Source organism: Penicillium diatomitis (genome assembly GCF_028827545.1).
Source record: "Penicillium diatomitis strain IBT 30728 chromosome Unknown utg000001l_segment0_segment0, whole genome shotgun sequence".
NCBI classification, from domain to species: domain Eukaryota; kingdom Fungi; phylum Ascomycota; class Eurotiomycetes; order Eurotiales; family Aspergillaceae; genus Penicillium; species Penicillium diatomitis.
Genome location: NW_026623173.1, coordinates 2,336,693 through 2,362,147, shown reverse-complemented (window position 1 = coordinate 2,362,147; position 25,455 = coordinate 2,336,693). Strand labels below are relative to the sequence as shown.

General features: G+C 50.9%; 7 protein-coding genes across 7 annotated transcripts; 4 read left to right on the top strand and 3 right to left on the bottom strand.

The window, feature by feature from the left end:
• Positions 1-776: 776 nt before the first annotated feature.
• On the bottom strand, positions 777-2,440 carry N7539_000696 (O-acetylhomoserine aminocarboxypropyltransferase/cysteine synthase family protein; the record flags this gene model as incomplete). The annotated part of the gene is made up of 4 exons (XM_056930300.1): positions 777-978; positions 1,076-1,644; positions 1,774-2,272; positions 2,391-2,440. 4 exons carry the CDS (start codon positions 2,438-2,440, stop codon positions 777-779), a joined length of 1,320 nt encoding a protein of 439 aa, XP_056794593.1.
• Positions 2,441-5,467: 3,027 nt separating this feature from the next.
• On the top strand, positions 5,468-6,121 carry N7539_000695 (MARVEL domain-containing protein; the record flags this gene model as incomplete). Its single annotated transcript, XM_056930299.1, has 3 exons — positions 5,468-5,546; positions 5,658-5,943; positions 6,016-6,121. The coding sequence occupies 3 exons, from the start codon at positions 5,468-5,470 to the stop codon at positions 6,119-6,121; spliced, it is 471 nt and encodes a 156-aa protein (XP_056794592.1).
• A 3,410-nt stretch (positions 6,122-9,531) lies between these two features.
• Positions 9,532-11,313, top strand: N7539_000694 (putative arginine transporter; the record flags this gene model as incomplete). Its single annotated transcript, XM_056930298.1, has 2 exons — positions 9,532-9,724; positions 9,827-11,313. The coding sequence occupies 2 exons, from the start codon at positions 9,532-9,534 to the stop codon at positions 11,311-11,313; spliced, it is 1,680 nt and encodes a 559-aa protein (XP_056794591.1).
• Positions 11,314-12,614: 1,301 nt separating this feature from the next.
• On the top strand, positions 12,615-15,104 carry N7539_000693 (putative AMP-binding enzyme; the record flags this gene model as incomplete). Its single annotated transcript, XM_056930297.1, has 4 exons — positions 12,615-12,785; positions 12,895-13,150; positions 13,274-14,864; positions 14,999-15,104. 4 exons carry the CDS (start codon positions 12,615-12,617, stop codon positions 15,102-15,104), a joined length of 2,124 nt encoding a protein of 707 aa, XP_056794590.1.
• A 2,610-nt stretch (positions 15,105-17,714) lies between these two features.
• On the top strand, positions 17,715-20,073 carry N7539_000692 (uncharacterized protein; the record flags this gene model as incomplete). The annotated part of the gene is made up of 3 exons (XM_056930296.1): positions 17,715-18,417; positions 18,493-18,963; positions 19,031-20,073. 3 exons carry the CDS (start codon positions 17,715-17,717, stop codon positions 20,071-20,073), a joined length of 2,217 nt encoding a protein of 738 aa, XP_056794589.1.
• Positions 20,074-20,566: 493 nt separating this feature from the next.
• Positions 20,567-20,945, bottom strand: N7539_000691 (putative quinol monooxygenase; the record flags this gene model as incomplete). The annotated part of the gene is made up of 2 exons (XM_056930295.1): positions 20,567-20,841; positions 20,924-20,945. 2 exons carry the CDS (start codon positions 20,943-20,945, stop codon positions 20,567-20,569), a joined length of 297 nt encoding a protein of 98 aa, XP_056794588.1.
• Positions 20,946-22,943: 1,998 nt separating this feature from the next.
• On the bottom strand, positions 22,944-25,158 carry hsp90 (chaperone Hsp90; the record flags this gene model as incomplete). The annotated part of the gene is made up of 2 exons (XM_056930294.1): positions 22,944-24,791; positions 24,901-25,158. The coding sequence occupies 2 exons, from the start codon at positions 25,156-25,158 to the stop codon at positions 22,944-22,946; spliced, it is 2,106 nt and encodes a 701-aa protein (XP_056794587.1).
• Positions 25,159-25,455: the final 297 nt, after the last annotated feature.

Sequence of the window (25,455 nt, the reverse complement as noted above, 5' to 3'; positions counted from 1 at the left end):
GCGCCAATTTCATTCCTCCATGCAAGCATTCCTGTCCTTGTCTACCAAGGTCTCCGAACAATTACTTTGAGTCGGTTTCAAGGCGGAGTCCTTTGTCTCAACTGGGTCACATTATGACTATACTATAAAACGAGACTGTTTCTCGTGCAAGTACTCATAATCCTACCTATCTTAAGATCACTATTACAGACAAACTCCAAGGTCATACCGAGTCTGTCGGGTCAATTGCTGAGTTTATCCAGGGAAATCACTAGTTCTTCACACGTCACAGTCAACACTATCCATTCTTTGCTAGTAAAATATTCCTTATCCTCCCAACTCACAATGCCCTGCTGATACCTTGTCTGGTGCCTTGTTGTTGATGTTGCGATGGACAGTCCTGACACTGTAGTTGTCGACCGAGCAAGTGAGGAAAGGCGGGTGATCATCGGTTCAAAACTGAAGTGGAAGGACTCTAGGCGCTCGGTATGAATGGCTTGGCTTTTTTTTCAGACTATTCTACTGACCTGCGGATGGTTGTGTTATGCTAGGTTGAAGACTTGTACTAGTTTGCAATTGCGGAAATGCGTCTGTAGCTTTGATCATCATACCTGGTGCGTCGTGTGTGATAAGACAGATGGTCTGCCACTATCGCAGGAAGAAAAACCATAAACTTCCAATTTAATGCGCAGATGCTAACTTTGGTATGATACGAGACTTCTCACAAAAGACAGTGATTCCGGATCTCGACAGATTTTCAAAACGTCAATCATGCCCTTTCTTGTTCAAACCACTCCTCATGCCGTCCGATCTGGGAACGCAGCCTTGGACGCACGCAGAGATTGCTCAAAATCGGCAATGATATCGTCAATATGCTCAATACCCACCGAGATCCGAATGGCATCCTCCGTCACACCCGAATCAAGCTTCTCCTGGTCATTCAGCTGCTCGTGAGTTGTCGACCAAGGGTGAATGGCCAGAGTTTTGGCATCACCAACGCTGTGTGATGGAATCGATGCAGGTTAGTCAGTGTGTTTTTGAACTTTTCGTCTTCCCTGATAGTCTCTTCTCTGGTATCCACCGGGGCATAACTCACTTGGCAAGATTAGAAATCAACTTGAACCCATCAACAACCTGACGCCCGGCGGCCGCACCGCCCTTGATACCCACCGACAAAACACCCCCAAACCCACGAGTCAGGTACTTCTTCGCCGTCGCATGCGACGCATGCTCCTCCAACCCGGGATACGAGACCCACGAAACATGCTCGTTTGTCTTCAACCACCGAGCCAGCGCAAGCGCATTCGAAGCATGGCGCTCACAGCGGAGACTGAGCGTCTCCAGACCCAGGATCAACTGCTGCGCTGCAAAGGGATTCAACGCTGAGCCAAGGTCTCGCAGGATCTCCACGCGCACCCGAATCGCAAATGCAATCGGGCCAAAGGTCTCCCAGAACTTGAGCCCATGGTATCCCTCGGAGGGCTCGGTGAATTGAGGGAATCGGGCGGCGTTCTTGCCCCAGTCGAAGTTGCCGCTGTCGACGACGACGCCTCCGATGGTCGTGCCGTGTCCGCCAATCCACTTGGTGGCGCTTTCAACGACGATGTCGGCGCCGTGATCGATGGGGCGGGCAAAGTAGCCGCCTGCACCGAAGGTGTTGTCCACCTACCACCGGGAAAAAGGCTGTCAGTGATGATACTGGACGGCGATGGGTAGCCCTGATCTCCGGCCCTGATTGCGGGTTCTTTTCAAAGAGCCCGTGGAACAGATCATTCGCGTATCCTTTATACATACCACCAACGGAACGCCCTTGTCATGCGCCACCTTCGCAACGGCCTCAAAGTCCGGCACGTTGTACCGCGGATTCCCAATCGTCTCGACATAAACCGCCTTGGTCCGATCATCAATCGCCGCAGCAATATCAGCTGGGTGATCGCCATTCACAAACTTGGTCGTAATGCCCAGCCGCGGCAGCATCACCTTGAACTGATTGTACGTGCCCCCGTACAGATTGCTCGTCGAGACAATGTTATCGCCTGCATGAGCCAGGGCCGCGATGGCCATGAATTGGGCAGATTGGCCGGACGAGGCGGCCACGGCAGCCACGCCGCCCTCGAGAGCGGCTACGCGTTTTTCGAAGACATCGACGGTGGGGTTCATCATTCGGCTGTAGATGTTGCCGAATTCTTTGAGGCCGAAGAGCCTCGCGCCGTGAGCGGAGTCATTGAAGGTGTAGGAGGTGGTTGCGTAGATGGGGACGGCGCGGGAGTTTGTGGTCGAGTCGGGTTCGTGACTGGGAGGTTAAAGAGAGGCAATTGATTAGATTTGTTCTTTCTTGGTCATAATCACCCGGGCAGAGATGCAATGACTTGATCATTTTCAGGATACAAGGTCATCCAGGGACGTCTTACCCAGCGTGCAATTGCAGGGTATCAAAGTGGAGATTCTTCTGGTCCGCCATAGCGGTTTTATTTTTCCTTTTTTGGAAAATGAAAATGCGGGGATTCCGAAGATCGGAGTGAGAATCCGGGGTAAACAGAAAAGTACGGCGGATGACGCTCGACAGACACACACGAAGTGATCAAAGAATGTGTTCACTGAGACCAATTCAGAAAGATCCTTTTAACAATTTCCAATCTTCATCAATTGAGGAAGCCCGACTCCTAATAACTTGGCCGCAACGAGGGGATCAACGACGACGGCGGGGGCTGCGATGGCGTGATCCATCCGACTGCGAGAGTCATTTCCCCAACGGACACTCTAATTTTCTTCGAAGGCTCTTCAATGGCCAAAGGCTAATTCGCCTTGCGGGTATGAATGGTCAGAAACTTGGTTTTCGTGTCCGTCTCGGTGACCTTTTCGCGTCTAGTAGTCTAGTAGCTCGTTGACTCATTTCTTGGCGAGGTTGTTGGGGATTGATGGGGATGGACAATGTAGTGTATACCTAGTGTATACCTAGTGTATACCTAGTGTATACCTAGTGTATACCTAGTGTATACCTAGTGTATACCTAGTGTATACCTAGTGTATACCTAGTGTATACTGTATAGAGTATAGACTGCTTGACACTGGACGTAGCGAGTTCCTGGGAACTGAAACTGTGCGCTTGGCAATATAGTAGTTTGGAGACTTCTAGAAAGAAAGGTATCGGGGTCGACCCTTGAGAAGTTACAGAAGAATTGTATTACCCGGGATAAACCTGGAAGATCGATTATCGGATGAAGCAGATGATGGGTTTGTCCTCGATCTCTACATCATGTCAGGTTGCACGCTCACCACCACACTCAGACGTGGGGTAAGATCCGGAGCCATGGATTGAGCGCGTGAAGGGGGATGTGTCAAAGGCCATCGCGTACTCTTGTCTCTAAAGTTGCTCCTACAGGGACATGAAAGAGTCGCTCGAATCGAAGCAACAGGGCAATGCAATGCTCGCTGACTGACAGGAGAAAAGGACACAGTGACAAAAGAAGGATGCAGCAGGGGAATCTTCAACCTACCCAGAGACATACAATAGGGTCACAACTAATGGATACAAAATTTCCAAGCACTTACATGAGAAGCAACTTCTCGTTCCACTCCAATTTGCAATGAGGTCTCTGTTCGAGCAATTCATGGATCTGAATTTGAGCTAGCTCTTCTCTACAGTGTCCCACCCTTGGCTTTTAGAGCCCCTGAGATTCCGATCTGATGGAGGTGGAGCTCATTTTGACAAGTTGTATATTAAGAGTTTGTCCCCAGGAGCCTAGCCCTGGATGAAACAGACGCTCATACGTCTTCAAGTCTCTATGTTGGGAGCCTTGTCTGAGATAGCATTATACCACCATCCTTCAACTGGCCAGGTCCCTTGCATGGAGACTCCGCGGTTGACTGTCGAGTACGGGCCGCACATGATGCTTCCTAGAAGAATGTTCAATCATGATGCAAGTTCAAGGTCAAGGAAAAGCGTCCAGTGTAAGCAAGCCTGAGCAATCTTGTATGTCCACAATTCTTTCAGACTGTACAAGTTCACAATTTTGGCTTACTATCGCGGCGTCGCCTGTGGCTTTGGGCGGATTCCACTGTATTCCAATGACGTCATTGTGTATTTGGGTGGTGTCTGACCGAATTTGTCTTCTACAGACCTGAGGGTAGTAGCTTTCAAGCAAAGGTTGAGACAGAGAAATTTGTCAGTAATACTGCACTGTAATCCTGAGTCTAGTCCATCTATCTGACCAAATGGACTTCTGCGGTGTACTTGCTGCTTCAGTGCTTACTGCTTCGAAGCCGCAGGACCCTCATCGTTGAAGGGACACCTCTGCCCCTCGGCTGGGGCTTCAAATTTTGGGCCGGCGCGGGATAGAGAACGATGTACAATCGAATTACCGCATTTGGCCTCACAATCACATGCTTTCCTCGCCATTTTTGGTGAAAGTGGCTGTGCTAAAAGTTCTTGCCAAGTCTACCAAGTCAGCCAGGCAGCAGGATATCAGTTGGATCATCAACAACAAGTGAGTAGTAGTGAACCTGAAATGAAATAGGTTCAGCCACAGTTCTGTTACCCTTGCAATCCAATGTGGAAGAACCCTCGTCGCACTCGGTTCTTGGTCTACCGCGGTTACACTTTCGACCATTTAAAAAAGCCATCTAGGCATACGGTGAACGGCCTCACCGCTCTGTCCTGTCTATGACTGTAGTTAAGCATTCAGCATTCGCTGACTTGGACCATCAACCTGTCTTCCATGCTACTAATTGTGGAACAATCCCCACGTGGAAATAAATACTGAACCGGGGAACACTCTGACTCAACAAGAGCGAGATACACGATTTCCGTCGGCTGAAGAGTCAACCCCGATTCGATCCACCCAGGGGCCGCTAGTCAAAAGGTAAAAAGCTCTAGCGGGGCGCGCAGTCCAGGTAGCAAAACAGAGTCGACATCATACTTCAAGTACATTAGGCGCCGACTTGATGGGCGCATTGCATACTATGCAGTATGCACGTCCGCCCTGCGCCCATTCAGGAATGGTCGTCAGCCAGTATGCGCAGGGGGTGCATCTCGGCGCAAGCCCCCTCAGCCACTGCGTGCGACTCTGTCGGCACATGACAGCCACGTCAAGGTGTCACGGATGACGATGACGTTTGCAGTAGTATATGTATGGGCGGGACTGCCTGAGGAAGATCGTTGAAAGATTTCTCTTTTTCTTTGTTGGAACAGCGGTGGCCTACTTGAGACGACATTGCACTACACGGCGTGCTGACGCAGTAAACTCATAACAAACCTGAAAGGACCATTTTGCCGCACTTTCCATTTCGAGCGATCGTGACCGGCATCTTCTATACTCTTCACAAAGAGAAGAATCAAGCTTCTCGTGCGATATTGCAACTCTCTATTGCTCGTCCTCTCTCATCTCCTCATCAACCCCTGTCGGCTCCTCCATTTTCTCACGGACAACGATACATCAGCACTTCTCCACAACTCAACGATTCCAATACGCTATCCATCACATCAACAATGGCAATGCCCTGGATCTATGCCGTGCGCTTTGTGCAAATCCTCTTTGGATTGATTGTGGTTGCGTTGACGGCGTATGGTAAGTGAATCAATCGACAGGTTCTGCCCAGATGGACTATCGTCGACGTCTCCCTTCTCGCCCGTCAATCAAAGAAACACCAAGCTCACCCTCGCCATCTCAACTCCACAGTGATCAGCGTCTGGGGCTACCCCTGGACCAGCTACAATACCGTCAACTACCTCCTCTTCCTCGGCTGCTGGACCACCTTTGTCGCAACACCGTACCTCCTCGCAGCCCCCATTTATGCCCCGCGCCTCGCACACCGCTATGTCATCCCCGCAGTCGAGGTGATTACCATGATCTTCTGGTTTGCCGGCTTTATTGCCCTGGGTGCAGAGTTGCCTGCCCCGATGTATTGCCGCTGGAGTGCATGCCGGGCTTTGCAGGCGGTGACGGTGTTTGGGGCTTTTGAATGGTGAGTCAATCCTACAGCTGAGTTGATGTGGTTCTCAATGACTGATTGATCTTCTTGCCGGGGCTGATTTAGGGTCCTCTTTGTGGTGACCACTTTTTTTGCCATCATGGATCTCAAAGAGCATCGTCGTAGTGGTGAAAGTGCGCAAAAGACCAATAATGCTCATTTGGGTGTCTAGTGCAGGGTAATGACGAGGGAATCGAGATATGATTGATGAGATGACTTTTTTTTTTTTTTTTGGAGCTCAGCGATTGCTTGAATTGGGTTGACTTGAGCGTATCTGATGAGGGCGATCGATTACGAGGCCCAGTCCGTGATCTTTTTACGCTTCTTTTGGTGTTTCCCCACGATACCCTCTGTTTGTTTTGCGGTTCTGGGGGGGGTTTATCAAATCCAGGGATATTGAGATTGAATCAGGAGATGAGATGGTGAATGTCTTTACGACCAGCTCATTCTTTGAAAGACCTGCCGTCTTGGTGAACTACCGAGTCTTGAGTCCTGACTAGCGGTGACTCGGGAGTCCGCTACTCGCCAGGTCTTTCACTCTTAATCTTATAACAAATGAACAATACATTGCCCTTGCCCTGGTAATTCTTCATGAAGATCAGATGGAATCCCGGTGCCGTTGCTCACATGGTATTACCATTAGACCAAAAGGTCTATGCCAAACCATTCGATAGAATGGTTTGCCATACATCGGTATATCTAGTCAGTTGATCCCGCGTCCCGCATCCCGCCTTACGGCATGCCTCTGGGATCAGACAAGCAGTGAGCTTTGAGGACTCATGTCAATCTGGATATGAGATCGGCTTGGTTTCCCACGGGCTCCAGCCGATGGGTCACTTCTAGCCATTTAGAGTTTTTTAAACTCGGGAAATGTTGGTTCTTGCCTGTTTGATTCATGGATATCGGTAGGATTGGTAGTGTATTTCTCCCTGGGTTCTAGTTTCTGGTCTGGGTCTCTCCTCTCTACTCTCTACTACTGGAAAGATGATCTTTGCGTTGCGGAGAGACTCGAACGGGGCTTCTTCGTTAGTATTTGGGGGTTCGGGTGAGTTGACCGTGGACTTGGATCGGGAACACGAGCCTGTCTAGGGATAGTCAGGGGGATGTCTTTTCAAGGGTAAGTTGTGTAGATGGGGAGCTTGATGTTGGTAGGTCAATAAGCTTCATGAGTTGATGAGTTGATACTTGATACTTGATACTTGATGAGTTGGTACTGATAGTCATCGCAGCACCAACCAAGTGGCTAGTGGATATTGGATAATGAGATTGATAATGATAATCCAATAAACTATGGAGTGAGTAGTCCATGTGGATAATGCGTGTGCTATGCGATGACATAGTCCGCAGATGATTGGCTACCCATGTGGCTGAAGTCTTTGATGGCCCAGCCTTCCAATGGGACAGTAACAGGATGGACTAGACGACAGGAAAGACCAAAGACCCTGGCAACTGTACTCTACTACCCTAATACTCAGTCTCTCTCGTGCTGGGGCGGAAAAGACGGCAACGCAGAACCACCTGCACACTAACCCGCGTGGGTTAGTAACCGCGCCTCCAAGTATGGGACGGTCCACCGAGGCGGTCTTGTCCGCGATCCTTGTCCAGGTTGAGTCATTGGCGGCACGGGCTGACTCATGGCATCGGATGGAGCCGAAACCGGCGTAAAAGTGTAAATTACAGTTGTACGTCTGGCGGGTGAGGACGGGCAATTCCCGACCGGGAGATTGAGAATCGCTTTCAACCTTTCGAATGGAAAGTCCAGGACAAGACTCGGATTATAGAATATAGACTAGGTTGGTTCCATATCGGTGTCTGGCAGTCTGCAGACGCTGCAGACGCTGCACTCTGGAGATGGTGAGATGATGACTGCATGAGCCAAGCCCTCATTTGAGATCATCATGATGATATCCATCAGTTGAGAAATCCATCAGTTGAGAAGGACTTGGGGAGCAGCTGATCTATTTAATCCCCGCGACGGTGAATCTGTGATTAGTATTACTAGCACTGATGAGTGATGATCACAACTTTGACTTCCAAACTTGACCGCGGACACGCCGCCGGCCGCCCAAGCCAAGACCGAAACTGACCCGAAGCGGCTCCTCTTCGGGAAACCCCCGATCGGCGGGTGGCGCCTTCCTCCTGCTGCAGTCCGAGTCTCCGAAAAGGACAGTTCTGTACAGTGTACCTGTATACTGTACAGTTGTACACGAGTGACTGACGGTGGCTGCAGTTGAGTCACTGAGAGAAATTGGAGACCGTCCATAGTCTGTACTCTGTACTCTGTAGACTGAAGACTGAAGACTCGGTACTTGAATGTGCATTGTGGACTGTAGACTACTAGACACTCCAATCCATCTGTACAGTGATTGATACTCGGCGGATGTTCTCACAAAACTCTTCCATGTAGTCGTAGTGACCATTGACTGCAGGAAGATGGTCGATCAGTAGTAGAATACCAATTTTGCAGGCAGCAGAAGTAGTCCCGAACAAATCTTGGACGAATTGCAATGGTAAAAAGTAAGAACGTACAGCAAGAGTCAAGAGGCCTGAGCGAAGAGGAGTGATAGATAACGGGCACCTTCATATATAGACGAACCGCGTCGGAGCGACTAATCAGTAAGCATCATTCCAATTGCCATGTCATATCGGCTGGTCATTCTCTCTTTCTTCTCTCTCTCTCTCTATCCACAGACTAACACTAGTGTTGGCGACTTTTGACCTCCTGTCGCCACCAGCAGGCTTGAAAATTTTCAATGGATGCGGCGCGGCCCACATGGCCAGGGCGAACAGGAAGGAAAATGTGGAAAAAAAAGAAAATTCGGCATCCGTTAACGTTTTGGGTTTCGGAGCTCGTGCAGAGATTTCTCTTTTTTGGCTTTTCCGTCTGACTTTGAAAGGTCTGCCGAGAAGCTAAAACTTTTGATACAAGAAGAAACTGGCAGGGCTGAATGAAATTGAAGAGTAGTCAATGATCAATACCTCTTAAATCCTACATCTCGCACATTGAGAACGCAGGTTGGCCAAGAACTACCTCCCTCATCCATCATTCCCCAGATTTCGTCCGCTCTCGACCATTTCTTTTACCTAAGGTTATACCCGTCTTGGGCAATCAGAGGGTCGGAGAGGAGAATTCTTGACGTCGCGTGTGGATTTCCCTCGATTAGTTCCTCGAATCCACCCCGAGACTCGGGAAAACTCGAGACGGAGAGAAATCACAGACAAGTTACAACCATTTCTGGTACCGACCGTGCAGTTATCAGTGGGATTACTCCATTGCTCTCACTCAACGGTGGAGCCGGTGCTGTAATCTGCGGTCCTCGAACGGTTCCCCTCTGACTCTTCTTGCCTGGGGTCATTGGGAGAGAAGCGTGATTCTTGACACTCCGTCGCTGGGTGCAAATATTTTTTCTTCTTCTTTGGGGAATTATACTTGTCTCCTCTTGTTCTGTCCTTTATTTCACCACCTGCAGTCCTTGTTTGTTTTCCGATCATCCAGTCTTGCGCTGTGGTGACTGTTCCTCTCTGGATCTGCTCTCCTCCTCATAGCAGCAGCAGCAGCAGCAGCAGCAACATTCCATCATCATGGTCGCCGACAAGTTCGAGTCAGGCAAGGGAAAATTGGAGTCGGGCGGTCCCATCACGCAGGTTGAGCCTCAACCGGCGAGCAATCAGTACGATGTCGATTATGAAAAGCACGGCGCCAGTCGGGAATCAAACCCGCTGCCCGATCTGAAGCGCAAGTTGAAGAGTCGTCATCTGCAGATGATTGCTATCGGTGAGTGCAAACCCAACCCCCCTGCCATTGGAGAGTTGACTCTCTATCTGTATCGAGGAGCAATGTAAAGACCGTCTAACATCATCTTCTGTCCCATCCCAGGTGGTACAATTGGTACAGGTCTGTTCATCGGAAGTGGTACGGCCATTGCAAATGCCGGCCCTGTCGGTGCGCTCATCGCCTACATCTTCGTCGGTACCATTGTGTACTCGGTCATGTCGGCATTGGGTGAAATCGCAACGTACATCCCCATCCCCGGTGCTTTCACCTCGTACGCGGCCCGTTTGATCGATCCCAGCTTGGGTTTCTCCATGGGTTGGATCTACTGGTTCTCATGGGCGTCAACCTTTGCTTTGGAGCTCACCGCGACCGGCCTCATCATTCAATTCTGGGATGAAAACATCCCAATCGCCATTTTCATCGCCGTCTTCTGGGTCATGATTGTCATCTTCAATATGTTGCCTGTCGGATTCTACGGAGAAATGGAGTTTTGGTTTTCGAGTATCAAAGTCCTCACTGTGATCGGCTTTATGATCTTTGCGATCTGCATGAACGCCGGTGTGGGTAAGGAGGGTTATATCGGTTTCCGCTACTGGGTGAACCCCGGTCCGTTTGTGCCTCACCTGATCGAGGGCAATCCGGCTCTCGCCAAGTTTGTCGGCTTCTGGTCCTGTCTGATCCAGGCCGGTTTCTCGTACCAGGGCACTGAGTTGGTCGGCATCGCTGCGGGAGAGACGGAGAACCCACGCAAGACTGTGCCGTCTGCCATCCGCAAGACATTCTTCCGCATTGTCTTCTTCTTCATCCTGACCATCTTCTTCATCGGTATCGTGGTGCCCTCGGATGACCCCGGCTTGGTCGCCAGTGGTGTCAGCGCCTCCAACGCCAACGGCTCGCCCTTTGTCGTCGCTGCTCGTCGCGCCGGCGTCAACGTCCTTCCTAGTATCATCAATGCCGTCTTGTTGACCGTGGTGCTCTCGGCTGCCAACTCCAACGTCTACAGTGGTAGCCGTATCCTCATCGGTCTGGCTCAGGAGGGCTTTGCCCCTCGCATCTTCAAGCGCACCAGCAAGGGCGGTGTGCCTTATTACGCGGTCGCCTTCACCGCCCTGTTCGGTCTCCTTGGTTTCCTGAATGTCTCCAATTCGGGCTCAACGGTGTTCAACTGGTTGTTGCAGATCTCCGGTGTTGCCGGTTTCATCACCTGGGCCTCCTTGAACGGCTGCCACTTGGCGTTCCAGCGTGCTCTCAAGGCCCGTAACATCTCGCGTGATATTCTGCCCTACAAGGCGATCCTGCAGCCCTGGCTGTCGTGGTACGGACTTTTCTTCAACTGCCTGATCATTTTGACCCAGGGATTCACTGCCTTTATTGGTGGTTTCCAAGTGGAGAACTTCTTCATCAGCTATCTCAGTTTGATCCTGTTTGTGGTGTTGTATCTCGGTCACAAGATCATCTTCCGTCCCGCCTTTGTCAAGCCCATCGAAGCGGACCTGGACACCGGCCGAACCACTGCCGACAGTGAGAATTGGGAGACTGTCGAGCCTACCACCTGGTACGGCAAGATGTGGCAGTGGATCAGCGGCTGATCTGCCTGTCGCGAATGTACAAAAAAAAAAACAAACATCCTCTTCCTTTCCTTTTCTTCCACAGTCTCACTGTCTGTTGTCCTTTTTGCTTGGGTACAATAGAAGGACATTGTTTGCATGGCGTTCAGGTTTCGCTTTCTTCCTTACGCCGCTACCCTCACCCTGCGTTTTCGTGTCCTCGATGTATACTTGGAGCTGAAAACGCTCTTCCTGTCCATAGTCAGCATCTGGGGTCGCTTCCCGCTTGTATGTAAAAAATGAGACATGACCATATTCTAATTCTCTCTTCTGTCATTGTTGAAAAGCTTGGTCTTGCGCGTTGGGTTGGTGTCCAAGTACATAGAGTGGTCTTTAAAGTGGTAATACTTGGAATATCTCGCTCTCATTGTAATCGAGGGTCTGATCAAAATCTCGAGATGAAGAAGGATCGTCCCAAGTCATCATCCTTAAAAGCATCTATGAACACCGTTATACAAAGAGACAGCCGACCAGATCAAGACTGGGACCTCAAGGGGTAAGTAGTAAGTACTTGATACTGATAGTAATCGGAGGAGTACTCAGTCTCGCTACTCAGTACGTCAGTAGAGTCAGCCATATCACGGGACTTCCTTGACTCTCACGGAACCACGTGAACCCGACATGTGAGCGGGACCCACCTGGACTTTGGGGGCAGCCGAGCAAGTGATGAAAGGGGATCGGCTACCTCGTGGGCGTGGAATTGGCCCGGCAAGTGGTACCTGCGTCCACCCTACATAGTACATACAAACACGATGTATCTTCCCGCGTCAACCGTCCAATTTATGCCGAGGTCCAACCATTGGGGCCTTGAAGCCTGGCCCTCTTGTTGGTCGCGATATAGTTCCAACTAGGCATGGTACGCTTCTCCTCCGGATTTCCTCGTCTTTGCTTCTCCACAGTCTCTCTTCTCAGTGCCCACTGCCCAGTGCCCAGTGCCTTTTCCCAAGTCCATTTCTAATCCCCGGCTCCCCCGGGTTTCCCCTGATTACTGCTTCAACCTCCCTCTTGTCTTTCTTTTTCTACCTCTCGGATAACTATCATCTTCGTCGCTTTGGGCTGTTTGCGAGCCTCTGGCGTGTATAACTTTTTCTCTTCTTGTGTGAGACTAGACGACCGTTGAACCTCGGCTCTTTCCTGACAGGTAAAGCATAATAGCCCCCGTTCAGATATCCTCGAACCGCTTCGCTGTTCATTTGTGGTGACCTGCCAATTATTCGCTTGACTGGACTATGGAGTGCTAATACGTGAAAAATCACTTGCGCTCTCGTTAGGCTACCCTCGTCATGTTCTTCTCACAACCGCCTCACCTCGCAAAAGCCGAGGAGTTGAAAAAGGGCCCTCCAAAGGGAAAGCCTTACTCGGTGGCGATCCCCGGCACGGAGCAGCCTGGTCGCAGTCCAATCTATCGCGCATGGAATTCGTCAAAGGAGCTGCTGAGCACGTTGGATCCCGAGGTACGTGGAGACAAGCAGGCTTGTGATTGCGAACACACCTCAAATCAATTCCTCAAAATCAACTGGTCGATTCGACTCCTTAAACTGATGACCGGTTTCATTCGCGTAGGTTCTCACTGCGCATGATATCTTCGAGTCCACGGCCAACCGTCAGCCCAAGAATCATTGTCTTGGCTGGCGCCCGTTCAATTCGGCAACCAAGACTTGGGATGATTACAAGTGGCTCACGTATGAGGAGGTTCAAAAACGCCGTGCAAACTTTGGTGCTGGTCTTGTTGAGCTGCATAACAAGCATGGTTGCCACCGTTCCGGTCAATATGGTATTGGTCTGTGGTGTCAAAACCGCCCGGAGTGGCAGATTACCGGTATGTGAAATACCTACCTAGTCCGTGAACCAAAAACGAAACAGAATGGCCGCCCGCAGGAAGGGGAGGGGCGGACGGCTTCGGGAGATGATCATCCTTTACTGATTATATTGTCATGACTAGACCTGGCTTGCATGTCGCAGGGCCTCTACTCCGTCTCTATTTACGATGTGCTCGCTCCCGACGCTACCGAGTACATTATCAACCACGCCGAATTGAGCTGTGTCGTGACTTCTCTCCCCCATATCCCTACCCTCCTCAAGCTCAAGAATGTTCTGCCCAACCTCAAGATGATTGTTTGTCTTGACCCTCTTGATGCGGGCGAGCAGAATGGCTACTCGAAGCGCGCCATCTTGGAATCCATGGCCGCCGGCCACGATCTCTCCATCTATTCCATCGACCAGGTCGAGGCTCTGGGTGAAGCTTCCAAGCGTGGATACAACCCTCCTGGCCCGACTGATATCGTTACTATCAACTACACTTCCGGCACGACCGGGCCCCCCAAGGGTGTGGTTTTGACTCACCGGAGCGCCGTTGCCGCCACCTCCGCAGGTCTGATCACTTGTGGTCAGTCAAAGAACGACACCATGGTTTCCTACCTCCCTCTTGCTCACATCTATGCTCGTCTCTCCGAGCACTGCGCTTTCTGGGGCGGTGCTCGGATCGGCTACTTCCACGGAAACATTGTCGAGCTGGTGGATGACTTGAAGCTCCTCAAGCCCACTGCTTTCATGTCCGTGCCTCGTCTGTACAGCCGCTTCGGTAGCGCGATCCGGTCTGCCACCATCGAGGCTCCTGGTTTCAAGGGCGCCATGTCCCGTCACATCGTGGCTGCAAAGACCGCCAACTTGAAGAACCCGGACCCCTCCAAGGCGACCATCCGGCACGCTCTGTATGACCGCATCTGGGCCAAGAAGGTTGCCTCGGCTATTGGACTGGAGCGTGCTCGCTACATGGTCTCCGGCTCTGCTCCCCTCGATCCTACTCTCCACAATTTCCTCCGTGTCGCCACCGGCACCGACATTGTCCAGGGATACGGTCTGACAGAGTCCTATGCCTGTGCGACTGCACAGTCCACCGAGGATCTCAGCTCAGGCAACTGCGGAATGATCGCCCCCTGTACCGAGGTCTGCCTCTTGTCCCTGCCAGATATGGAGTACTCCGTCGAGGACAAGCCCTATCCTCGTGGTGAGCTGCTCCTACGCGGAAACAACATGTTCAACGAATACTTCAAGAACCCCGAAGAGACATCCAAGGCCATGACCGAGGACGGCTGGTTCCGCACCGGCGACGTGTGCCAGATCGACGAAATGGGCCGCATCATCATCATTGACCGCCGCAAGAACGTCCTCAAACTCGCTCAGGGAGAGTACATCTCGCCTGAGCGTCTGGAGGGTATCTTCATGTCTGAGCTGGGCTATCTTGCTCAGGCGTACGTGCACGGTGATAGCATGCAGACCTTCCTGGTTGGTATCTTTGGCGTTGCGCCCGATCTGTTCGCCCCCTATGCCAGCAAGGTCCTGGGTCAGACGATTGCCGCTACCGACCTTGAGGCGATCAAGTCTGCACTTTCAGATGAAAAGATCCGCAAGGCCGTGCTGCGTGATTTCGATCGTGTGGCGAAGAAGCACCGTCTCGCTGGGTATGAGCGTGTGCGTAACGTTTCGCTGAAGTTGGAGCCGTTTACTGTTGAAAACAACCTGCTCACTCCTACGTAAGTCGTCCCTTTCAAAACCGGGGAGATTTCCCTCCTCCGTCCCGCTCTTTTCCCTTTTTCTCCTCTTTCTTCCCGAGGGAAATCAACCAAGAATCATAATGAAGCTAACATACCCCCTCTCCCCCATCTAGTCTCAAGCTCAAGCGTCCCCCCGTCGTCAAGGTCTACCGCCAACTTCTGGACCAATTGTACGAGCAGGCTCTGTCCGAGGAGTCTGCTCCTCGCGCCAAGCTATAGACAACAGTTGACCGTCATCGTTTTTCACTACTTCATCTTGTCATGTTCATTACTAGTCTTGCCTTTCTGGCGATATATCACCATTCCTCCCTCGTCGAGACGAGGAGCGAGAGTCACTCGATTTGCGAGTACTAGTCACTTTTTTCGCACGCTTTCACGTCTTCTTTTATTCCATCCTGGATCGCCAGAGTACCTGGAGGAGGGAGTTGCGTTGTACATAGATCCGGTACCTCGTTGCGAGGCCACGTATAGTTATACATTCAATTTTGTGACCTCGGTCTCTCTGATGATAATGTAGCGTCGTCACTTTCGACATTCATATCAAATGTCCGAGCTTGAGATTCAACAAAGGTCTTACGTTCAACTTCCTCCATTCTCGACTCTTGTATCTAACAATGGCCTGTTTACATGGCGATCCAATCGAGGCTCCACTGAGCTCATGGTCAGCACCACCCTATTTATGTAGGCGATATACATCGTCGATCATTCAACTGTGGAAGTAACAGTTCTGTTCTGCGTCTCTGGGCTTCACGGTCAATCCAAGTACCTGCCCGTACCACGCCTGGCAATTGTCGAGTATGAAGCGAAACCTGCGCGCCGATTCTCACTTACTGCCTGGTACAGTTTTGAGCAAGTCTTTCTGAGATGCTTTGCGCTGTATGGTTGTATGATTGGTGACACTGCACAGACGTGAACCCCGGTGCACATATAAGATTTACTAAGTGGAAGGCCTCTTTATTCCCCTACGGCGACGCCGACAACGACGTAGATATGATGGGTGTGTCGTGGTCATATGACATGAGCAAAAAAAGGAACCAACTCGCCGAACCAAGAAAAAGCAAGAAAAAAAAATAAGGGAATTCAATGATAAGAGTGAGATTCGAACTCACGCCCCGTAAACGAGATCAGGAATTTATGCTAAGGTGGACCTTAACCTGACGCCTTAGACCAACTCGGCCATCTTACCATTTGATGAAAGAATGGGGTAAATGTGTTTATATGATTGAACAAAACTACTTGTTTCGACTTGTGCTTCTCTCGCATCGCGTCTGGTGTCGGATGTCAACGGTCTCGGCTGCGGGCGCTTCCTGTTGGAGCATTTGTTAGGTTGGGTCTCGTGGGTAGATTAGGTATATATATCGAGTATCTTGATTGATTTTGGGACAGGTCGGAGAGGTTGGTGCGGTGGGGAGTACGTCCACTTGCTCGTGGACTTGATTGCTCTCGTTCGGGAGAGATACATTGTGGCTGTCTCGGAGTATATATTTTGCACCCGCTACGTCAAGGCACTCGTTGACTGGTAGTAGAACAATAAACAACCGAACACGGAACCCGAAGGATACTTCCACCGAGATAATAGAGAATAGGTAGCATCCATACTGAACAAATTTGTTGGTCTGGCGCGAGAGCCGGTTGTTCTTCTACATAACACCCTACTACCTACTGGTGGAATACCTAGTTACCTATGCGCATTCATGTAGATTGAAGGAATCAGCATGGAATCGACAGACATCTATTCCGTCTATCATCCCTAGTCCGCGACAAGTCTGGTGGATCCCTCAGGATCTGCTGGTTGGCAGTTGGGAATCACCAAGTAATGGAACAAAGTTCTCTAGGCAAGGAAAAAAATAACAAGACACCATGAGCATCTAAATCTCACAGGGAATGAAAGAGCCAAACTAAAACAAAAAGATAATTTGTTGACAAGAGTGGGATTCGAACCCACGCCCCTTTCGAGACACGGAAGTTTGGACCAGGTGAACCTGAACCGTGCGCCATAGACCAACTCGGCCATCTTGCCTTAATTGATAATTGCTGGGATCATCTATCGTATATCAGCTTATTTTTGGTGGACTAATGACAATCATCTGCGTTGATATGGCAGGATGTACTCCGTATGTACTTGATGTTGTAGACAAAGTGGGGTGTGACGAAGAACTACTTCGCTATTCATATACACCACTCGCCTTGGACTCATGGAGAGTACACTGGAAGTCAAACCCTTTAAATACATATTCACGTTCCTGAACATTCTCCTATGTGATGTATCTGCTTGTTTAAGCCACCCCCTTGACATTCCGGTTGCGGTATGGATTGGTGTCAATGTTAAAAGACCAAAGAAGGTAAGACCGAGAGTAAGACTAAGCACTGCAAGGCGTCAGCAGCTCCAGTGCCGCACCATAAGTTATCCTACCACTAGTAACTAATGGCTTTTGCACTATCAGTATCGACAAGGTTCAGATATCACGCAACAAATCTTTACACCCTTCTTATCATCGTAGAGTATTTGCGCAAGATACGCCCATTCTCCCCCTCTGTTCACAATCCCTTGTCCATGCCAATATTTTCTGTTTCTCTTCGACCACCAGCACTCCGCGGAACCCCCCCGCGAGCATCCCTCGTTTCTTCCCCGCGGGCTGTCACTGGTCCAGCTTTCCACTACCCATCGCGTGATGCTCGGCTTACATACGCAGCAAAGACGGACACACGGGACTGATTAGAGCATCATTCCACCCCCCTCTTCTCTGCTCAACACCATCTCCAGTGCTTAATATTGACCCTATCTCATTTTCATCAGCCCTGGTCTCACTCCTCACAAATGTCTCCACGATGCGGCCAGTGCCTGACATGTCACCACTTCCCCGAAAACATTCTGCGGATCTCCCCTCCTCGAGCCCTACACTAGATCCCCGCTCCGCCGCCCCCGCAACCTTCTTTCTCTCCCGCAATCCGTACGCCGATGAGGAGGATCGCAGCCCCTCGCCAGATGCGACCGGCGAGGTAAAGGCAAGCATGTATGGAGTCCAAAGCCTCACTGAAAGCTTTGGTCAACCAGAAATACCTACCAGTCCACAAAGTGTCCCCAGCGCATTCAGTCAATGCACGCGCAGCTCCTCATCGGGATCGGACTCGCCACAAGAGATAAGGTGCTCGCGGCGCCGGTCTACCATTATCCAACTGGGTCAAGCCGAGATACGAGATTCCTCAACACAGCCACCATCTTCCGAGATACTGTCCCGTCCTTTGACACCCTTCCATCCGGATGAACCACTGTCGTTACCGAGCAGCCCAAAATCCATCTCTAATCGATCGTTGCGACATCTGGACGATGTGTCCATCACCGAGGAGATCAATAGCCAGGCAATGGCTTCGGGCGATGAAGAGGAAGACCAGACCCGAGCGTCACCACGACTGGGGTTTGTGGGTGCTTCGCAGCTGATCATGCCGAGTATTAAGATGCCCAGTCGCCGACCGTTTACGGAGCGGGGAAAGGCCATGGGGAGGTTCAAGGTGCTGGTAGCTGGAGCCCCCGGTTTGTCTTCACACACATATAATTTTCGAGATTCATGACTCGTGTACTAAACCAAGGTCTTGCTGCAATATCTAGGATCTGGCAAGACTTCTCTGATCAAGGCGATTGTCCAAACATGCGAGGATATCGTTCACGTTGATTCTATCGATGTTCCTTCGTCGGTCAATCCGCTGGACAGGCGCCGAGCTGCACGTCTCCACTCCGGTCCGGTCCCCACTCGCGGAATGCCCACTTCCATCACCGAGATCTACGCTAGTACCAAGCCCTATCCGCCGTGGTGGTCGGATCTTGAAGATTCGCGAGTGCTTCGACGCCGGAAAAGCATTGGCGAGATTGTGCTCGAGCGGAATCTATGTTTTGTGGATACCGCTTCCACGGCGTTGAGTCAAGCGGGCCAAACGCATTCGATTTTGCAATACATGCGACAGCAACTACAACGAGCCGCTCTTGCAGGATCGGGATCGGGTTCTGATGTGGATTTTCAGAATCTGCTCGCTGGGAATGGCGGTACTCAGGTGGACCTGGTTTTATACTTGATTGCTCAAGGTGAGTGAAGTCCACTGGCACTGCAACTTCTGAGAACTACGGCAAACTCACCCCCGCCCTGTGACAGACACTTTATCCACGGACGTAGAGTGCATTCGCAAGCTATCCGAACTGAGCAATGTGATTCCTCTCGTGGCCAAAGCGGATACCCTGACGCCCGAAGCTATCCTTGCCTTGAAGGAGGCGTATCGACAGCAGGCCCAGGATGTCGGCACTAAACCCTTCTTCTTCAGTAGCAACTCACCGTTTGGTGTAGACAATGCAGCGCCACAACCTCCATATGCGATCTCGTCGGAGAAAACCACCGATCTGGAAGTCATGGATGCAAGCACGTTGATGAGTCCTGATTATGAACAGCCCCTTGTCTCCTCCGAGCTGGGCGTGTTGGTATCGAGCATGTTTGACCGGGACAACCTCGCCTGGTTGCGTCACTCGGCCGCCAAGAAACTCATCCAAGGACGCACTGACTTTGGACCGAGCTCATCACCTGCGAGCTCAAGAGACACTCATCAACATGAACATGTACTTTCTGGCATCTCGTCTCCAAGCTCGGGTTGGAGGTCTCCGCCCGGCACCTCGCTGAACGCCTCGGTCTGTTCGTTGGGTGATCCAATCCCGACATATACTCTCGCTCGCTTGGCCGATTACACGCGCCACGAAGAGCGCATCGCCCAGGTGCGACTGGCTCAATGGGCCACCGATCTCCAACGTAGTCTTCAAAACGAGCGCGAGAGATACGCCGCCCTTGCACGAGGCGACCGGGCCGTCTGGCTGACCGAACGACTCAACGAGTGTGTGATTGACGGCTCTCTCGTCCCCGTTGGCCAGACAGCGACAGACGTGCACCGCGGTGTGATGAAAGAGATGCGTTCACGTGGTGGCAATGGCCACCAAAAGTACCGCATGGCCGGACTCAGCGCACATGACCCGTTGGGCGTGGTGAGCTGGATCGATGACCTCGGCCGACGTGGTTGGATTCTGGTGCAAATCGTGGGTAGTGTTGGTGTTGTCGGGGGTCTGGCACTATGGGCAGCCCGGTCTTGGGGATTTCCAACCAAGAGTCTAGCCGAACTTCATCTTGATCACTGGCCTGGAAGTATGGAGCAGTGAGCGTGTAGCGAGGGGTATGGGTGAAGAGCCGGGAGTTGAAGGGGGAGGAAGAGAGAAGCACGGACGTGGACATGCTGGCTGGACTGCGCCTGTCCAGGGTCTCCTCTTCTACTGCTTTATGCTTTACGATGATATATCCAATTGTCTTTCAGGGGTTTGCTTGCATGCGCGTTATGAGGATGGGAGTTTCTTATGCTCGTGGAAGACGAGGCAGGCTTAAATAAACCAATTTCACTGCTTTGAGTTCAGCCTAGAAAAGCTCGACATGGTCATTGCCGCCAACAGCCAGACATTCCCAGCTCGGTAGACAGACCCGACGAGTCACAGACCCCGACTTGGTAGAAACGAGAGAAACCGAACGGTCCACTTGCGACATTTGTACACTATACAGTCAACAGTATCCACTGTCCAGTGTCCACATATATATATAGATATCCCATCACTCAACACCACTCTCACTCCTGACAAACCCAGCATCCACACGACCCATCCCTCAAACCAACTCCTCAAACCTCCTCAAATCCATCTCCTTCTCCAACAACGGAATCACATACGGATCGAACGTCTTCCAGTACGGATTATTCAGATGATACTCCTGCGACGACTCGTGCAGGTAGCGCTCGACGATGGTAAAGTCCTGCTTGTCGTGGACGGACTGCATGACGAACCACGACAGCGTCTCTTTGTCCTGCGAGTAGACGGCCGATGCTTCGAGGAGTTTGGCGTGCAGCTTGGCGATGGATTCTTGGTCGGGTTTGGCGCGGAGGTCTGCAATAAGAAGGGGGGTGAGTTGGTGAGTTGGTGAGGGAGATGGGAGATGGGGTTCAGGTGGGTTTGGGTGTGAACTCACGGACGACGATTGTGTAGACCATTTTGGCGGGTTTTGATGGGGGTGTAGATGGGGATTTTCGAGATGGTTGAGGGTTGAGGGTTGAGAGTTGAAGAGTGTGGATTGTAGAGGGGTAGACCGCTTATAATGTATGCTTAACAGTGGACAGGCTGAGGAAGGACCTTATATACGGAGCAAAGCAAAGGGTGAAACTGGAAAAAAAAGGGATTGTCAAAGTCAAGTCTGAAGTGAGAATTCCAAGCCACGAGGAACAATCAATGTTTAGTTTCTCACTAACACTTCTGACATAGTTAACTACAGGGCTACTACTAGTTAATCATTATACAGCCCGACCTCAAAACCTGTAGCCAAGTCGTCGTCCTACTGTGAAACCCACCACAATCACCAAAGACACTGAAAACCTCAATCCAGGAGCCTACATAGTAGTGCAGCACAACCAACTTCCCAACTTCCCAAAGTCCAATAGTGGACCACTGGAGTCCTGGACCCAAAAAGGTTGACCTCACCGACTCCATCTTCATGCCCTGTTCCGGTCCGCTCGCCCCTCCTTGCCTCCTCCGAAATTGGGTTTTCGATGGCGGGGTACTTACTACTTAGTCTTGCAGAGTCATAGTCATAGTCATAGTCATATTCATATTCATCCTCTACAGAAATTAGTATGGTGAATGAAGAATATCCACGCAAAAAGTGTTCGCTCTCAAGGAACCGTGTCGAGCTCGTATCGCGTAATCCAACTGTGAACTGTCTATTGGATTATATACCGTACATTGTACACTTAGACACTCTACCTTGTACACTCACCGTACGGAATGTACTTCATTCATCAATGTCTGTGTCGAGTGCATGTTCTCGCCTTAAGAGGAATATATGGGCATGTAAAGGGAGCATTGCTTCGTCTTACAATCTACACACATTATACATGATACGAGTATAGCTCTGGGAAAAATCTACTAGTACTTGCATTGACACCTTCCTACCTACGTCAACGTCAACATCAACGTCAACGCCCACGTCCTCTCCTCGACCCATCCACCAAAGTCCCGCTATCCCATGTAGCTACTAGCTTCCAGCTACTGCCAGTAACTACTAGCTAACCCTCCATGACTCCACGACCCCCATCCCTCGGTGAACTTCCACAGAGACAAAAAAGGTGGACGGGTGGAGTCGTCTGAACAGTTTTCCCGAAGTGCATCCGATCAAATAAGTTTTTGAGTTCACGCCGCGTCCACGCATCGGGATTGAGTATTCGATTATTCGTAGAGGGCAAATGCAGTATGCACTGTAGTTACTAGTTACTACTTAGTAAGTAGTACTTACTAGTCAGTTGTGCACGGGACTAGTGAAGGGAACTAAGTTACTGCCTGAGAGACAGGGTTCGGAATGGGTGTGGCGGTAGTATATCACTGATCCACGAGTGACAAGTTGAGGAGTTGAGTCAGTTTACAAATTTCACAATTTATCGGTCTACTCGCAGAACAACGCAGACAGGGATGGTGATGAGGTCGGGATTGTCCCTGGGTACCACTCTATCAACTTCACTGTTGTTAACGATTTGGTTGAGAATGTAGAGTCAAATTCTCAAAAGTCTAGTATCACTGCCTCGTCTATCGTACTTGTCTTCTCCATCGACACTAGCCTCAAGAACTCAAGACAACGTTCTTATGATTCTACAATGATAAATGAACCATGTCAAGAATAATGTCAATTCATTCATCTTGAATTGTGAAATTTTTTTTGAATAAGAACGAAGAAAGATAAAACATCAAGGGTCGTAAAATCCCATATCCCATTTCCCGTAAGAACTTTGTCAAAACAAAAAGAATTATGAGGGTAATGCCATTCGCCAGCAGACCGGAAAAAAAAAGTAACACGGGGAAAACGAAGCAAGTGGTCTTGTCTTCTCTTGTATAACCCCAAATCCTTTTTTTCTTTAAAAAGAGCTATGGCGGAAAACACAGCGCTGCAATGCTGGAGAGAGAGAAAAAGGCAACCAAAACAGAATGCTTAAAAAGAAAACTGTTTAGTCAACCTCCTCCATGGCAGACTCACCGGTAGCCTCCGCCGGGGCGGCAGCCTCGGTGGCCTTCTCATCAACAGTCTCGGCCTCCTCATCGATGTTCAGACCAAGGGAGACGAGCTTGTGGATACGCTCGGCGAAGCTGGCGGGCTCCTCAATAGTGAATCCGGAAACCAGCAGGGAGGTCTCGAAGAGCAGCTGGGTGATAGACTTGACGGTGCGGTCGTTCTCACCGTCAGCCTCAACCTTCTTCTTGAGCTCCTTGATGATGCTGGACTTGGGGGAGATCTCAAAGGTCTTCTTGGAAGACATGTAGGAGGACATGGAGGTGTCACGGAGGGCCTGGGCCTTCATGATACGCTCCATGTTGGCGGACCAACCGAACTGGCCGGTACGGATGGCGCAGGGGGCACCCATGAGTTTGTGGGAGACAACGACCTTCTCAACCTTCTCGCCGAGAATGTTCTTGAGAGCCTTGGCAAGGTCCTCGTACTCCTTCTCCTCCTTCTCACGCTCGGCCTTCTCCTCGTCGGTCTCCTCGAGCTCAAAGTCCTTGGTGATGTCGACGAGCTTCTTGCCATCGAACTCCTTCAGCTGGGTGAAGGCGTACTCATCAATGGGGTCAACGAGGAACAGAACCTCAAAGTTCTTCTGCTTGAGGGTGTCCAGGAAGGGAGACTGGGAAACGGCCTTGATGGACTCGCCAGTGATGTAGTAGATGTTCTTCTGGTGCTCAGGCATGCGAGTGATGTAGTCGGTGAGGGAGGTGTTCTCATCACCGGACTTGGTGGACTGGTAGCGGAGCAGCTTGGCCAGAGCGGGGCGGTTCTGAGCGTCCTCGTGGATACCGAGCTTGATGTTCTTGCTGAAGGCAGAGTAGAACTTCTCGAACTGCTCACGGTCCTCGGCGATCTCCTGGAAGAGCTCGAGGGTCTTCTTGACAATGTTCTTCTTGATGACCTTCATGATCTTGTTCTGCTGGAGAGTCTCACGGGACAAGTTCAGGGGCAGATCCTCAGAGTCGACAACACCCTTGACGAAGCTGAGCCACTCGGGGATGAGGTCGGTGGCATCGTCAGTGATGAAGACACGGCGAACGTAGAGCTTGATGTTGTTCTTGGTCTTCTTGGTCTCGAAGAGATCGAAGGGAGCACGCTTGGGGACGAAGAGGATGGCACGGAACTCGAGCTGACCCTCAACGGAGAAGTGCTTGACAGCGAGGTGGTCCTCCCAGTCGTTGGAGAGGGACTTGTAGAAAGAGGCATACTCCTCCTGGGTGATGTCGGAGGGGTTGCGGGTCCAGATGGGCTTGGTCTTGTTCAGCTCCTCCTCCTCGATCTTGGACTCCTTGACGGTCTTGGTCTTCTTCTCCTTCTTCTCCTCCTCCTCGTCGACCTCCTCGACCTTGGGCTTCTTCTCGTCACCCTCCTCCTCCTTGGACTCCTCAGCATCCTCGTCGGGAACCTCCTTCTCGGTCTCCTTCAGGACGTGGAGGTAGATGGGGTAGGAGATGAACTCGGAGTGCTTGCGGACAACCTCCTTGATGCGGGCCTCGTTGAGGTAGTCCATCTGCTCATCTTTCAGGTGAAGAATGATCTTGGAACCGCGGCCGAGCTGCTCGCCCTCGGTGTCCTGGGTCAGGGTGAAGGTACCACCGGCGGCGGACTCCCAGACGTACTGCTCATCATCGTTGTGCTTGGAGATGAAGGTGACCTTGTCGGCGACGAGGTAGGCAGAGTAGAAACCAACACCGAACTGACCAATCATGGAGATATCAGCACCGGCGGAGAGGGCCTCCATGAACTGCTTGGTACCGGAGCGGGCAATTGTTCCCAGGTTGTTGATGAGGTCCTACACAGATGATGCGTTAGTCCTATGTTTTTTTTTTTTTTTTTTTTTTTTTTGACAGAGTCTTTTTTTCGTTTCTTTTCCTCAGTAGCGTTGACAGGGATCAACTTACAGCCTTGGTCATACCAATACCGGTATCACGGATGGTGAGGGTCTTGTTCTCCTTGTCGGGGATGATATCAATGCGGAGGTCCTTGTGGGAGTCCAACTTGGAGGGGTCCGAGAGGGACTCGTAGCGGATCTTGTCCAGCGCATCGGAGGCGTTGGAGATCAGCTCACGCAGGAAAATCTCCTTGTTGGAGTAGACAGTGTTGATGATCAGCGAGAGCAGCTGAGAGATCTCAGCCTGGAACTCGAAAGTCTCGGGCATGATGGCGATGTGTGTTCTGAAATTAGGCGTAAAGGATTAGAATGGAGAAAAGAGATGATCAACCGGCGATAGCGGGATGTGTCTGATCAAGATGGATGGAAGAGAGTGTGATGGGCCCAAGTGGATGAGGGGATAGTTTCAAATCTTGTGATCTCCTGGACAGATGTTTCCAAAAGTCAAGAAAAAGACGTCGAGATGAAGTGAGGAAGAGGGTGGAAGTGACGGAGAGGCAATCGTAGCAGTAGTGGTGGCAATGGCAATGGCAGTGGCAGTGGCAGAGGCAGTGGTAGTATGGGA